Source organism: Heteronotia binoei, chromosome 7 (genome assembly GCF_032191835.1).
Source record: "Heteronotia binoei isolate CCM8104 ecotype False Entrance Well chromosome 7, APGP_CSIRO_Hbin_v1, whole genome shotgun sequence".
Classification (NCBI taxonomy): domain Eukaryota; kingdom Metazoa; phylum Chordata; class Lepidosauria; order Squamata; family Gekkonidae; genus Heteronotia; species Heteronotia binoei.
The window spans coordinates 30,672,883-30,688,707 of NC_083229.1; the positions used below are offsets into that span (position 1 = coordinate 30,672,883).

At 39.8% G+C, this 15,825-nt stretch overlaps 1 protein-coding gene across 5 annotated transcripts in view; it reads left to right on the forward strand.

Annotated features, from left to right (window-relative positions):
• Positions 1–15,825, forward strand: part of CSMD3 (CUB and Sushi multiple domains 3) — a 933,126-nt gene that overhangs the window by 906,046 nt on the left and 11,255 nt on the right. For all 5 annotated transcript variants that reach the window (XM_060243303.1, XM_060243304.1, XM_060243306.1 and 2 more), the window contains 3 exons: positions 7,899–8,057; positions 9,525–9,637; positions 11,746–11,833. In XM_060243303.1, the coding sequence (XP_060099286.1) occupies positions 7,899–8,057; positions 9,525–9,637; positions 11,746–11,833 (360 nt within the window). The remainder of the gene's footprint in view (positions 1–7,898; positions 8,058–9,524; positions 9,638–11,745; positions 11,834–15,825) is intronic.

Here is a 15,825-nt window from a genome sequence, read left to right on the forward strand (position 1 = left end):
TAATTTGCTTAGATAGAAATAAGGAATGCTTTAGAAAACAGATACATCAACACACACAGTTATAAATTTAGGAAGAAGAAATAATGGCTTGCAGGAACAGCTGCATTATTATGATAGCTCTTTCTATGTCATACTTTTTCTGCTGCTATTAGGATCAAGAATTAGTGGTGAGTAATTTTGTTCTGAATTTCTCCATGGGCCTGGAAAAAAAAGAAAAGAAAGAAAATGGAAATGTCATGCAGACTGATGAAGCCACATTAATTTGGCTTGCTTGCTTGCATGCCAGAATTTTATGATATGCAGATGCTAAAGTAAACTTCAAATCTTAGAATTTAAACGGGGAGCCTCTCAGCTGGAGAATCAAGAATCAGCAACAGTTATTTGGTTATATCTTCAAGGAGCTGAAAACTGGGTCTCTTCAGTTTAATCTTATGCAGAGTTAGTCAAGGTTAAGCTCATTGTTTCAATGGTCTTACACATGAGTGCTCTGCATTGGATTGGATTGGATCAAGATGGGTAGCATGTTGGTATCTGAAGAAGTGAACAGCAACTTACAAAAGCTCACAGCAGCCAGTCTAGTGTAGTGGTTAAGAGTGGGGAACTCTAATCTGGAGAACTGAGTTTGATTTCCTGCTCCTCCCCATAGAATAATCGAATCACAGAGTTGGAAGGGGCCATACAGGCCATCTCCTCCAACCCCCTACTCAGTGCAGGATCAGCCTACAGCATCTCTGACAAGTGTTTGTCAGGCTGCTGCTTAAAGACTGCCTAGGTGGCGGATTCCACTGTTGAATAACTCTTACTGTAAAAAAGTTCTTCTCAATATCCAGCCAGTACCTTCCCACCCTTAATTTAAACCCATTATGATAAGTCCTCATCTCTGCTGCCAATATGAACAACTTTCTGTCCTCCTCTATGTGACAGCCCTTCAGATACTTATAGAGAGCAATCATGTCCCCCCTCAACCTCCTCTTTTCCAGACTGAACATTCCCAAGTCCCTCAGCATTTCCTCATAGGCCTTTGTTTCCAGGCCCCTGATCATCCTCATCACTCTCCTCTGCACCTGTCCCATGCTGTCCACATCCTTTTTGAAGTGAGACCTCCAGAACTTCACAGAACATTCCAGGTGCAGTCTGACCAATGCAGTGTACAGTGGGACAAAGACATCTTGCATTTTGGATGTTATGCCTCTGTAGATGCACCCCAAGACCACATTAGCCTCTTTTGTCACTACATCACACTGGCTGCTCACATTTTAACTTCCACCTGTACCCCAAGTTCTTTTTCACACACACTTCTACCCAGAAGTGTATGCCCCATCCAGTAGGCATGTTGCTCATTTTTGTTACCCAGATGTAGAACTCAGCATTTACCCTTCTTAAATTGCATCTTGTTCACATCCACTCACTATCCCAGTGTGTTCCGATCTCATTGAATTGTATCTCTATCTGCTGGTGTGTTCACTTCTCCTCCCAGGTTGGTGTCATTTGCAAATTTAATGAGTAGACCCCCACACCCTCATCCAGATCACTGATAACAATATTGAAAGTACTAGGCCCAGAACCAAGCCCTGTGGCAGCTCACTGGACACCTCCGTCCATTCAGAAGAAATGCCATTCACAACTATTATTTGAGTGCAGTTCTCCAACCAATTTCCTATCCACCTAACTATCCTAGAGTCCAGTCCACAGACCTCTAGTTTGCCCATCAGAACAAAATGGGGAACCCTGTTAAAAGTTTTACTGAAATTCAGGTAAACAACTGTAACAACATTCCCTCAATTCAGTAAGCTTGTCACTCTATCATGCAGCCAGCTGGATGACCTTGGGTCAATGACAGCTCTCTCAGAGCTGTTCTCTCAAGAGCAATTCTCTCATAGCTCTCTCAGCCCCACCTACCTCACAAAGTGTATGTTGTGGGAAGAGGAAGGGAAGGAGATTGTAAGCCACTCTGAGACTCCAAGTGAAAAGTGCGGTATAAATGTAATTTTAATTCTTCCTCTGACTACTATTACAAATTTTGTTAGCTTTTAAGGTGCTACTGGATTCTTACTCTTTTCCAGGGCTTTTTTGGTAGAAAAAAAGACCAGCATGAACTCATTTGCATATTAGGCCACACCCCCTGACATCACTATTGTTCCACCCAGAGCTTTTGTAGAAAATGCCCTCCGGAACTCATTTGCATATTAGGCCACACCCCTGACATCAAGCCAGCCTGAATTGCGTTCCTGCTCAAAATAAGCCCTGCTCTTTTCTTCTGCATAGGATAGCATTGTTAAATGTGAATTGCTCAGTGTGCAGGACTCTAACTCTTGTGGAGCTTTCCATTCCAGTCACTTTGCTGGGCCAAACTGAATCTCAGGTTATTATCTCTGATAGTTCAGCATGACTAGGTCGTTTGCAATGCAATCCTAAACAGAGTTATACCCTTCAAAATCCATTGAGCTCAGTGGATATAGAAGGGTGTAACTGATAATATGACCAAAGGGTGTAACTGATAATATAACCAATGAAAACAAACCATTCCAATGAAAAACAAACCATATAAACCATACATGTCCAAAGTGCTAAATAAATGCAGAGACAAAAACTCCAAGTTTATGAATTAGGGATATTAAACTAGGACTATTTAAATGTCTAAGAGCCCCGTGGCTCAGAGTGGTAAAACTGCAGTACTGTAGTCGGAGCCCACTGCTCATGACCTGAGTTCAATCCCAGCGGAAGCTGGTTCAGGTAGCCGGCTCCAGGTTGACTCAGCCTTCCATCCTTCCGAGGTCGATAAAATGAGTACCCAGCTTGCTGGGGGAAAAGTGTAGATGGCTGGGGAAAGCAATGACAAACCACCCCGTAAAAAGTCTGCTGTGAAAACGTTGTGAAAGCAACATCACCCCAGAGTCTAAAACGACTGGTGCTTGTACAGGGGTCTACCTTTACCTTTATTTAAATGTCTATGGGAGGTAACATGCACTATTTAGTAATCCCAACCCACAGTGTCACCTGATACAATCTTATAGCACAGTCCCAAGGAAGTTTAATCAGAAATAAATCTCGGTGAGTTTGTTAGCTGTAACTCTGTATTTATAATGTTTAGAATTGCAGTGTAAGACTGAGGTTTTAAGGTTATGCCTGTAAACGATCCCATAACTGGGTACTACAGTAAGTGAGAGAGGTTCACAAATTACTGCATAAAAATTGAGTTTTCCCTTCCACAAAATAGTTGTTGCAATGATTTTATTTATTTAGTTATTGAAAACATTTATTAGCTGCCATTATTCCTTGTGGAGCTTGTTAACTATCCTAATCAGTCTATATATGATTAATGTTGTTCTGAGATATTACCAGATTTTTTTCTGATCCACTCTTGATATGAAACTACATTCCCTACACCTTTCTTCCAGTGTCAGAGCAAGAAAATGAAAATTGTAGCTCAGAAATGTTGGGAAGGGGGGAGTTATCAAACTTTCAAGCAAGTTTCTGTAATAGTATTGGCTTATTATTCCATTTACTGCCTCAGCATATATGTATAAGGGCTTGTGGCTACTTACTAAAAGTGCACATTGTACAAGGAAGTAATAAGTAGGCTAAAGCAGAGAAACGGAATTTCACTAAAGACATTAAAGCCCAAATCAGCAGCAAATGTAAGCACATATTATATATGGAATGAAGTAGCCTCAATCATAGCAGGACATAAAAATGTGTATTATTGCTGTGCTGGGTAGCTGCTTAAATTTTTCACTCTGTATATTTATTGGAGTATCCCTCACATTTTTAATATTTTAGAATCCTGAGATTTTAATCTTCACAACCAAGTGTGAGGTTGGATGCATCAATTCAGATTTAAGAGCCCAACCGCTTATTGAAATCACTGAAACTTCCCCTATTGATTTAGCTTTGCATTAGAGCTTACCTCATCATTCCGCACTTCAGTTTATAATGATTAACATTCATTTATTCCTTGGTAAGCTTTAAAAATGTGAGAAATGCTTAGGAGGCACTAAAAGAAGCTGTTGAATCGTTTTCTTCATTTAAAAAAAGATTTTTTTTTGCATTCTAAACCCAATGAATACACTTTAAACAATTACCAAGCTTAGAACAGTTCTAAATTATCTTGAAGGTTTTACACATCTTAAATTCTCCAAGGTCACAAACCTAAGTACACTTTCTCAGATTCAAGTCTTAATTGAGTTCAATACTAGCAATTAGTAATTTGTTATTTTGAAGTAGAAATGGTAGTTGTATTGAGTGCCTAACCACTACCGCACTGTAAGGAAAGTATATATTTTAAAAATGAGTCACGCTGACAGACTTACAGTCTTCAGATAAGAACATAAGAGAAGCCATGTTGGATCAGGCCAATGGCCCATCCAGTCCAACACTCTGTGTCACACAGTGGCCAAAATACCCAAATGCCATCAGGAGGTCCATCAATGGGGGCAGATCTAATACAAAGTTGACTTCCAATCACATATACATTGGAGTGGGTTCCATATCAATTTAAAATTGCCTTGAAGCCTTTAAAATACAAGCTAGAAGAAGAAGAGTTGTTTTTTTTTAATACCCTGCTTTTCACTATCCTAAGGCATCTCAAACCAGCTTACAATCACCTTCCCTTCCTCTCCCCACAACAGGCACCTTGTGAAGTAGGTGAAGCTGAGAGAGTTCTGAGAGAATTGTGACTGGCCCAAGGTCCATCAGGCTTCCTGTGCAGTAGTGGTTGGTGGGGTTGAGATAGTAGGTAGGTGAAGCTGAAAGAGTTCTAAGAGAACTGTGAGGTAGGTGGGGCTGAGAGAGTTCTGAGAGAACTGTGACTGGCCCAATGTCGCCCACTAGGTTTCATGTGGAGTAGTGAGGAATCAAACTCAAGTCTCCAGATCAGAGTCTGTTGCTCTTAACCACTATATCACACTGGTACTATAATAGATAACCGGATAGCAAGGATGAGATCTCAGAGTTTCATGTTCTCTGGGGATGTTTAAAACTACACCACGGTTCTTGCTCATAATAGTCCTCTACACACAGCCCCAACCACATGATGACTGAATGCATAGAGGGAGATTAGGCATGAGCATCTAGCCCTGCACCCGCCTTGCTGTGATCACCATTTTTGGATGCATGGCCTCTATACATGGAGGCAGTGTTCTGGTGCAGGGAATGGTTGCTCTCCTAAACTATTCAGATAGTGTCAAGCATGGTGAAATTCCATTGATAATTGATTGTTTAAGGGTCTTGCCTAATCTGGTCTGGGAAGTATCATGGAGGATCCAATCTTGCTAGCTTATTATTCTTTCCCTTCCCCCATCTTGCTTTATGGCTTATAATTAGAAGTAATGAGAACTGAAACCAAGTAATCAGCACCTTCCCATACATTCCTGTAAGGGAATAAGAGACATCTGGGGAAAGCAAGGACATGGTCCTGATAACACTATGGGAATGTAGACATTTATGATGGTTTATGTGTGAATGCTACCCCGCAACCCCATCCCTTGGAATCCCTTTGAAGTAGGTCTTAAAAGTGTTGTATTAATGTATGTTCAGCGTTACTCTCAAGAACCTGTTACCAAAGTATCGGTCTATCAATAAACGTAGTCTTTGTATCAACTTCAACTCGTCATTGAACCCGCATGCTTGACAGATAGGACTCAAGATTGTAATGTTAGCATATCACACAATTTGTAAGTTATGTTAGTGCTGAAACATCTTCTTAGTAGAAGCATGGGATTGGATCCTGTATTTTATTTCAGTTAACTCATCTCTTTGTTGTAGTAGTGGTCCTGTATTGTGGAGTACATTTGTCTCATGGTAGACACTTTCCAGGTGCTTGGAAGTTTTTGTTCTTGCATGAGAAGAAGTGCTTAGTGCTAGAGGGATATGTACCCTGCAGCAGAGCTCCACCTTTCCAACAGTCAAAAATGCACCCAAGCAGAAACAAAATATAGGAGCCATAGCATTTTAAGCCACCAGAAAGTATTTCCATTCAGGTGGGATGGATACTTGCCAATGCGGTGACCTTTGACTGATGTTTGGCTTTTATAATCTTTGCCTTGTGGAGAACACAGTAACCTTTGCTGTAGAAAAGAGCAGGAGTCCAGTAACACCTTAAAAGACTAAAAAAAGTTGTGGCAGGTTATGAGCTTTCACAAGTCACAGCTAACTTCTTCAGATACCTTCTTCAGACAGTAACCTTTGCATCTTTATTTTCATTCTCAGATAGCACAAAGAAGCCATTACATTTTGTCTGTGACTGCTTGGTGAGAGCCAAGCCTAGAAATACCTGGCTGTTACAAAATGCTATGGAGGACTGAGATAAAGATTATATTTGAACTGATAATCAGAAATGAGGAAGGAGAAATCATGGCCTTTGTGGGCTAGGAGAGGGGGGTACAGTGGATGGATGGTTGGATGGTTGGATGAGTGTGTGGGTGAATGGAAGGGTATGGGTGGGATAGATGGATATTACTTGTGTTTGTGTGTGTGTGAAGAAATATCTTTAAAACATTCCTTGAGCCCAGTGTTTTTATGTTGGAAGAAACAGTCAGGAATAGTTTCCAATTTTACTATGTGGTTTAAGCAGGAATGGTATAGATCAGGGGTGGCCAACGGTAGCTCTCCAGATTTTTTTTGCCTACAACTCCCATCAGCTCCAGCCAGCATGGCCAATGGCTGGGGCTGATGGGAGTTGTAGGCAAAAAACATCTGGAGCTACCTTTGGCCACCCCTGTATAGATAACTGATAGTTTTCAAAGGGGCTCTTACTTCTGGCAATTGCACGTCCTTGTGTGGGCTATATGTGACATAGTTTAAATAACTAACATCAATGGCCATGTCTATATGGAAGTATGTTACAATATTTCAGATGAGAAAAATATTCTTCAGTGTTTAGTGTGCAAGTTAGTAATAAGGAATATGTTAGTGAAAGTGTTGCCTGTAACAATGATGTGTTGTTATGCATATAGAAAAAAAAATATCAGAGAAAGAATATTTATTTATCATGATTTCTTTGCAGGCACACAAGCAGGTGAGGTAGATCCCTCTTGGCCAGTATGTTCATGTGACCAAGTGCTTTCATGCCCAGTTCTTTCCTGTTGGGGGGCTGTAAATATTTTAATCAATTTCAAATTGATTTAATGATCATTGTTTTTCATCAGAAAGTATTGGTTTTCTGATGTGGTGAAAACACTGTGAATTATTTTTTTGAAATATTAGTCCCCGAACTGAAGGATCAACAAATCCCATGGTTCCTAAGCTGGCAGTCAACTTAGAAGTGTTTTAAATCTGTATTGCAGACATGTTTCTATCATACTTCCTTGTAACAGTTGGAACCATCTGACAGTAATATTTCTTAACAAATCTGTGGTCTTGTTTTTCACTTATCTTTCAAGGAGCTTTGTAAATGTTATCAACCCAGGATTTTAAAATAAGGACAAATTTCTCATAAAGTTGTTTTTGTATATAATATAATGGTTTAGTGCTGTAGTTATATCCCCAGTTCCAGTAAGACTTCATAAAAGCAGGGAGATGTTGGCAAAGAGTAGTAATATTTGAACCTGAGCCACAATTTTCACAGTAAAGGCAAACATATAGTTTTGATTGATGTGAAAGCATTAAAAAAAACTGACTAGAATTTGATTGTTTGGACGGATCCTTTAAAAATACATGCAGTATTCTTAGACTGCTCAGGAAAGCCAGGTAAAGATAAAGCTGTTTCAGTGACGAGTTCTTGGGCATCGTTTCTATGCATTATGCATATATATACAGGGTTCTTTGAAGATCATACATATAATTTCCAATAGCAAAAAATAACTGAAGAGGAAAGGTAATGAGCATCTATTCTTATTTTAATCAGCATTACTGCTGTCCAAATATGGCAACGCTCACTGACAGTTTTGATGTTTTTGCAGTTCCTGATGATGTGTTTGCCCAGAATTACATATGGAAAGGCTCCTACAATTATAAAGGCAGAAAACAACCCATGACCTTGACAGTGACTAGTTTCAATGCAACATCAGGAAGAGTGAATGCAACGCTTACCAACAGCAATATGGAGCTATTACTTTCAGGTATGGCCTTGGGCAGGAAACAATAGCATACAGTTCTCCATTTTATCCTTGTAATTTAAACATTTCAATTTTTGCATAAAACAATCGTTTTACATATCATATAATCTGAAACAATGTCCTTGGTCACTATTGAAAACAGGCAATGTATTGAATAGTACATGATGTGCATAATATTTATGTCTTAAAGTGTCCATCTTGTATTGTGCAAATATCCATTTTCATTGATTAGAAACAAGACAGTGAAGCCAGTAGACTGGCTTAAGTTGTCATCAGAGAACTTCAGCAGTTGTCTTAATACAAATAGTCAGCCACTGCTAGAACTAGCAAGAGTTCAACCACTACTAGAACTAGCAAGAGTGACACTTGAGAATTTGTGAAGAAAAAAATCTGAGATTTACTCAGAAAGCTAATACTTTTTGCTGTTGTGATTACAAAATATCAGTTTAGCTTCAGCTTTTAATATTTTCATGAGCACAGTAATTATTTGGCTGTGATAGGAGACATCTGGCAGTAGCTGGAAACATGCTGCTTCTTGTCCACAGAAGTTGATAATAATTTGAAACATCAGATTGCAATGTGGTTTTCAGACCTGATCCTACAAGTCAGTGGCTTCAGCATCATCACATCATGTTTCATTGGCAATCTAAACAGTACAGAACATATCGACAGCACAGCAGAAGTCCTGGTTGTGGACAGACACATTGTAGAAGCACCATAGGTACCTCTTAAATGATGCAGCATCTGATATTGGGGCATATAGCTCAGGTGACTCAGAAAGCAGAGGGATTTCTTTTAGCAGATGCAGAACTGCCTTGGTACAGCACTCTCTGCAACATAAGATATTTTAGCAGGCTAAAAGTGATGTGCGACATGTTGCTTCAGAATTACTCCAATCCAAAATGTTATGTGAAGGATGTAGATACTGTTATCATTATTGTAGTGGTGGCTGTTCTTAGACTGTGAAACCTTCCTCTTCAGTCAGTGCGCAACATACTTCAAGATCAGGTTGAAAAATATCCAGAAACTAGGTCTGCAAAGGTAGGTCTGTTAGGTGGCAAGTACTTGGCAGCCACCTTTTAATGCACACACAGAGAGATCACAGTTTGTGTTTAGTGCATAGCCATGCAAGGGGAGTTTGCATGGTGTACACTTTTCCTTGTTGCCCAGAGGACCTTTAGTCATGTCATGCAGTCATCTCCGACAATGGTGGAAGAGAAACAGGATGCATGTTGAGGATGAGTAAAGCTGGGGAGATGTCAGGACCTACATCTTAATGCATAATTACCCAAACAGGTAACTTTTCTGGTCTGCTGCTGAATATATGAAGAAGTTGTAAACCACTGACCTTCATTTTTTTTCCTGTGTGAGCGTCAGGAGTTTGCATAAAAAGTCTAAAGACATCACCTTTTTTTCTTCAGCTCCAGTTACTTATAAGTGGCACAGATCAACTACTTTTATATTTTACAGGGGTATATAAAAGCCAAGAAGCCCGTTTAATGCTCCATATATATCTCATTAAAGCACCATCCCATACTTCGCTGAACAAACTGAAGGAGGAAAAATGGGCAATGGACGGTTTTGTGAGTATAGTTTCGGCAAAATACAATACTGTCTTAATAGCAAATGATGGCTTGTGCAAGAAAAATATAGGTGTTCTACAATGAAAAATAATTAGCATTGTTGAAGAACAGGATTGTGTGGCTACTGATGGGGCACCAGCAAATGTTGGTACTACAGTATAGTGACATTCTAAAGAGTCTTGGGAAATGCCACTGACTGATTGCAAAGGTAAAAATAATCTTTAATAGTACCACTGGGTTGTTGTTGTTTTTTTAAATAACAGCAATTTTCAGCATAAAGTACAAACAGCCTCTTCATTGTTACTTTCCAAAACCCCCTTTATTTTCACTTTATTGGAACAGCATGTGATACTTTCATGCCTCATAATATGTCGAAAGCAAGTTACAGTGGCTTGCATTTTCATTCCACGCAATACAAGCTGCTCTCTTTATAAAGTTCCAGTTGATTTATTCAGTTTTTTGCTTTGCCACCTAAAAGCCTGGGTCTAGTGCGTGGCAGTCTCCTCACCAAGGGCAGAGCACTAACCCCACCGCCAGGCTGCACTGTGCTGCAGCTCATGGTATTGAACCCAGGAGGAGCCCAAAGCAGCAACGGTGGCATAGGGCTTTTTTTTTTTTAAGCAGGAACACACAGGAATGCAGTTCTGGCTGGCTTGGTGTTGGGGTGTGTGGCCTAATATGCAAATGAGTTCCTGCTGGGCTTTTCCTACAAAAAAAGCCTTGCACAAAACAATAGTGATATCAGTGGGTGTGGCCTAATATGCAAATAAGTTCATGCTGGGCTTTTTCTGCAAAAAAAAGAAATCCTGGTCATAGACCATGGTGATGGACGATGTCAAGACTTTCTGAGGCAGTGCAGCAGTATTTCGTATGAACTCCTGTGTCGTAAGGCCATATGAGGAGAGAAGGAATGTTCCTTCAGGCTGGCTAGGAATGATATATGCCAAGGGTGGCCAACAGTAGCTCTCCATATGTTTTTTGCCTACAACTCCCATCAGCCCCAGCTGTAAGAGAAGCTGTGATTGACCCAAGGTCACACCAGCAGTTGCGTGTGGAGGAGTGGGGAATCAAACTGGTTCTCCCAGATTAGAGTCTGCACTCTTAATCGCTACACCAAGCTGGCTCTCAGTCCGAGGCAGCCTTTAAATGACCAACATCCTATCAGAAAACATTGCCTGCTTTTTGCACCTCTGTAGTGAGTAGCACCTGTCTTCAAAGTGATCACAACAAAAACCAATTGAAAGATTAGTTGAATTCATGAGCAGACACTAAGTAGAAAGTCACAGGTAGATAGCATATGTAACAGCACTACTGAAAGTTGCTCAGGCTTGGGCTGTAGTGAGTCTACGATATTGATTGTCAGGTGATTCTGATAATTGAGCCATACTCATGTCAGTGTTATATGGAATGCTTTAATGACTCATCCCGGTTATTTGAAAACACAAGTGTAGAGGTTTTGCTGGAGATTTTTCATTTCCAGCAAGGGGATTGTTTGAACATTGTTAGCACTTGCTGAACTCATGCACTGTCATCATTCATTCACAACCTGATCACCAGAAGTCAGTTTCAGGAGCTAGAACATAGTATAGATAATTTTCTGGGTGGCAGCTGCTCACTGATAAGAGTCGCATGACTTAATTCAGCTTGTCCATATTCTTGAACACATTTATTCTTGAATTCCACTGAGTGAAACGGAGCTAGATTGTAGCCCATGAAAGACCGTCTCTTTGCAAAAAGAGTCAAAAACAGCTTCAGATAATACCCATCTCAGGTTTTTTTGCTTGGTTTCAAACTCACATATGATTTATTTTCTAAAGTGTTCTCAAGAACTCCTTGTGACAAATATGCACAGGAAAAAGGATTTTTTTGGAATCTTCAGTGATAATAATCTTAGATATTAATAAAACTAAATAGAGTTGTGGCAATTTAGCACAAAGGTGTAAAAGGCTCACTACCTCCTCCTCAGAAAATATATTTCCATAAAAATACAGAATAGTAACAAGTAGCTGAATGATTTAAGTTTCTCACTCCGATCTGAATATAATCAGTTGGTGCATTTTAACCAATACACATATATCCAATTTAACACTACTTTTCTGTCTATGTAGGTTTCAGCTGAACCTGATGGTGCTACCTATGTTTTTCAAGGATTTATCCAGGGTAAAGATTATGGGCAGTTTGGACTTCAAAGATTAGGTAACTAGTAGTAAACATTACTATTGTAATATTTGGTTGTGCTTCATGATTAAATGATTGCATCTGGCAGAATGCTGAAATCTTGTGTTTGGAGGATGGTGGACAGTCTGCTAAATCACATCTGTTCCCACAACCATTTCAGTGCATCTTTATAAGAAGAAGTTTGATCTCTGCTTTACAAGATGTCTGCTTGCCCTACCGCATATGGGGTTGTCTCTAGCTATGTTTTTTTTTTCTTTCTCACTCAACCTAACCCAATTCTTCTTGCAATCCCCTTCCACATGGCTTCTGTCCTCACATAATCCACAACATAGCATTTTGGGTGGTCAAGGAGGGACCTCCTTCTCTCTTTTTCATCAAGAATATGGCACATACTTCATCCCAATCAAATATGACCTCTCCCCCCCTGCAAGTATCTGTTTTGAAACCTAAAAAAATCCTGAATGAAATCAATTCACAAATATCCTGGTTATAGGATTGTCATGTCCAAAGTGGGGATGAAGAAATTCTTGTCCCAGATGTGTCGCTCCAGTGAGTGGAGGTGGGAAATGCGAGGGCCAGAACAGTGTTGGGCTGTGTAACCAAAAACAATGGCATCATGTTGCCAAATGTGCTACCATTCACAGAAAACTCTATGGTTTCAAGTGAATGCTAGAGCTTCCAGCAATGCAACGATGTAAGTTCTGAATACACAGCTGTAAATATCATCATTGTATTGTCAAATGTCCTTCCCTGAGGTTCTACCTCTGAAAGTCTCTAAGGGAGTTGCCATTGAAGAACTAGCAACAGTGCCTGCTTGTCAGATAGTTTGACCCTAGAACCTCATCCTATTCACTTTTCGCTTTGTAAAGCTGAACATTTATTTTCTTGAACTAGCACCAATGGTTATCTACCCAGCAAAATCTTCTGTTGAGTTTTACCAGGAAAAAAAAATCTTACTTAGTTAACATTTCATGACAGATTTTGAATGCAATTAGCATTTAACATTGCTTCAGCTTTTGAAGCCAGAAAGAATATTCTAATATACATAAACATCCCCAAGCCCCTCTTCAATTCCATGACCCGGGATGACCTCAATCAATTTATGGTAAAAGTATCATGACTTAACTGGGTGATGATTCAGACAGAATTTTTATTATCATCATTTGTAAGGAAGACACTGGGGAGACTTGTTAGATATTCATCTTTGTTGCTGTGTACCAACCTCTTTGTTCTCTTACCTTTTCCCCAAATTCCTTACAGCTAATAAAAATCTTACTGCTTTCCTCAATAAGCATATAAAAAAGAAAGAAAACGTTAGGTAGCTAAAAGAAAATATTAAGCAATAAATTACTGGAGACTATCTCTTGAGTACTGCAGTATTTTTCCCTGAGACAGAAGCTGGAGTATAATTAAATGTGCCTACTCTTCAGGCAGCTGAGTTCTGTTTAGACCAATGCTCACTTTTACAAAAGGAATTAGTTGTTTGGGTTGCAGTGCTTTTTTATGTAGGTTGGTCACTTTTAAATGTAATAGGTTTACCTCTTAGTGAAAATGTTCCTATAATTATTAGGATGAATTTCTCTTTGTTTATTGACATGAAAGGCAGGAAATAGCAGTTTGAATATGTGGAGGCAATCCTTTTAGCTTTGCAAATATTAAAGAGCCAGGTTCTTTGTCCTAAGGATATTTCTGCACCAGCTTATTTTTGTTTGATCCACCACTAAAAATAGCATTAGGAGATAGTACTGTCTGCCCCTTGTCTTATTTTGCATCCTTGATAGTTCCTGATTAGCGCTTCATTTTCAGCTTTTTTAAAGGGTACGCATTTTGCAAGATCATCTGACTGCTTCTCAGCCACTGTTCTGAACAACCACATTAATTATGAAATGTTTTTGGTAGGGGAAAACAAGAGAGATTGTGTCCCATTTTGCACGTATTTATCAGTTCAAACGAAGTTTGCCAAGCAGTATGTGGTAACCAGTGGGAGGGATGAGGGGAGTCATGATGCCAACTGTGGTGTCACATCACTTCTAGTTAAATATGAATGATATAGGTAGTTGTAGGAATGTGCAAGAAATTCTGTGGTTTTTCCATAGAGTTTCTGTGGATTCCTAGAGTAACCTATGTAACTTCTTTAAAAAAAAACAAACCTGAAAATGATATGATGACACAGCCAGGGTTTTGGCCACTCTGGTTCACCATCATCACTCTGCCCTTTTTATTCTGTTATTTGCTCTTCTTTTAGTAAATGTCTGCCCTGACCATCACAGGCTGTCTCCTCTTCTTACAAAGTCATCTCAGGGTTTGGCCTTACACTTGCACACACCACATCAAAGCAATGAGTGTGCTTTGTACATGTATGGGAGCACATTTCACAACCATGTTAAGACGTCCTATATATCTGCATACGGATCTGTCTTCCTGGGTGCCTCCTGAATTTCTAAAAAAAAAAAAAAGCGGGAGAAATGTTGCCAGAAAGCTGAGAAATATAATTGACAAACTGCATTAGAGGAATCTGCAACCCTACCGGGGAGATGTGTTCCTTCTAAAAGCATTATAGTGGAATACCACTCCTTTCCTTTGCTTGAGAGGGAACAAAACATCAGTGCCCCTGTGACAACAGCAGACACTACATTAATTTTCACCTTCATTGGAGACCTGTCTGAGTGCCTAGCATCTGCCTTACTGCATAATAAACTACAGAACCAAAAAAAAAAACCCCCACCCTTCTCAGAAATAAGAATGAATATCGGTATGTACACAGGGCTATTTTTGAGCAAGTCAGCACAGGAATGCAGTTCTGGCTAGCTTGGCACCTGGGGGTGTGGCCTAATATGCAAATGAGACCTTGTTGACCTTTTTCCTACAAAAAAGCCCTATGTGAAACAATGGTGACATCAGGGTGTGTGGCCTAATATGCAGATGAGTTCCTGCTGGCCTTTTTCTACAAATAAAGCCCCATATGTACACATGAATAAAATCCAGCATAGCAACTGGATAGATACAAAACTGGGTGAAAGAGCAGGGCTCAGAAAGAATGGCAAAATATCCAAGGTCTGGGACGAATGAAAAGATGCAAACTCATTTTTATTAAGCAAGATGTGGCCAATTGCCAGGACACATGGCAGAGCATCTACTTTGCACAAGAAGGTCACAGGTTCAGACCCCACCATCTCCAGGTAAAGAAGCTGTTAGCAGGTGATATGAATGACCTCAACCTGAGGCCCTGGAGAACTGCTATCATTCTGGGTAGATAATGCTCACTTTAATGTAACACATGAAACAGTATATAGAGGCAGGGGTTTTTTTTTTTGGTAGCAGGAACTCCTTTGCATATTAGGCTACACCCCCCTGATGTAGCCAATCCTCCTGAGGTTTACAGTAGGCGCTGCAAGAAGAGCCCTGTAACCTCTTGAAGGACCGGCTACACCAGGGGGGTGTAGTCTAATATGGAAAGGAGTTCCAGCTACAAAAAAAGTTCTATATAGAGGCAATGGTTTTAAGGGACTGGGAGAATGCAGAGGGAAAAAGGCAAAACCTGCTGAGAATAGAAGTTGGAATAGGCACTTGCTTGGTCACTCAACTACAGCCAGTTTCAGTAACCACACTTTCATATGCACTTGCATTGTTTTGTGATTATATTATGACATGTTTATGCTTAGTAGCACTTCAAAAAAGAGATCCACTATATAAAGGAGGAAACTTGTATTTCCAAGGAATATGATAATTAAAGTGCAATCCTAAACTGAGTTCTGCCCCTCTTACCCCATTTTAGGATTGCTATGTCAAAATCAACCAGAACTGAGACGTGACATGAGGTTCTGGTGCAGACCCAAATTCCAGCCACTAGTAATTTCTCCCAGCCAACCAAGGATAAGGAAAATTTCCCCAGCTACATTATTTTCCCGTCCTTAATTCCTGCTTGTGTTCTAAAATTAATTATGGTTTGGAGAATATATAATCTGGTACAAAATTCAATTGAGTTGTGTCATTGCTATGAGTATGTACAT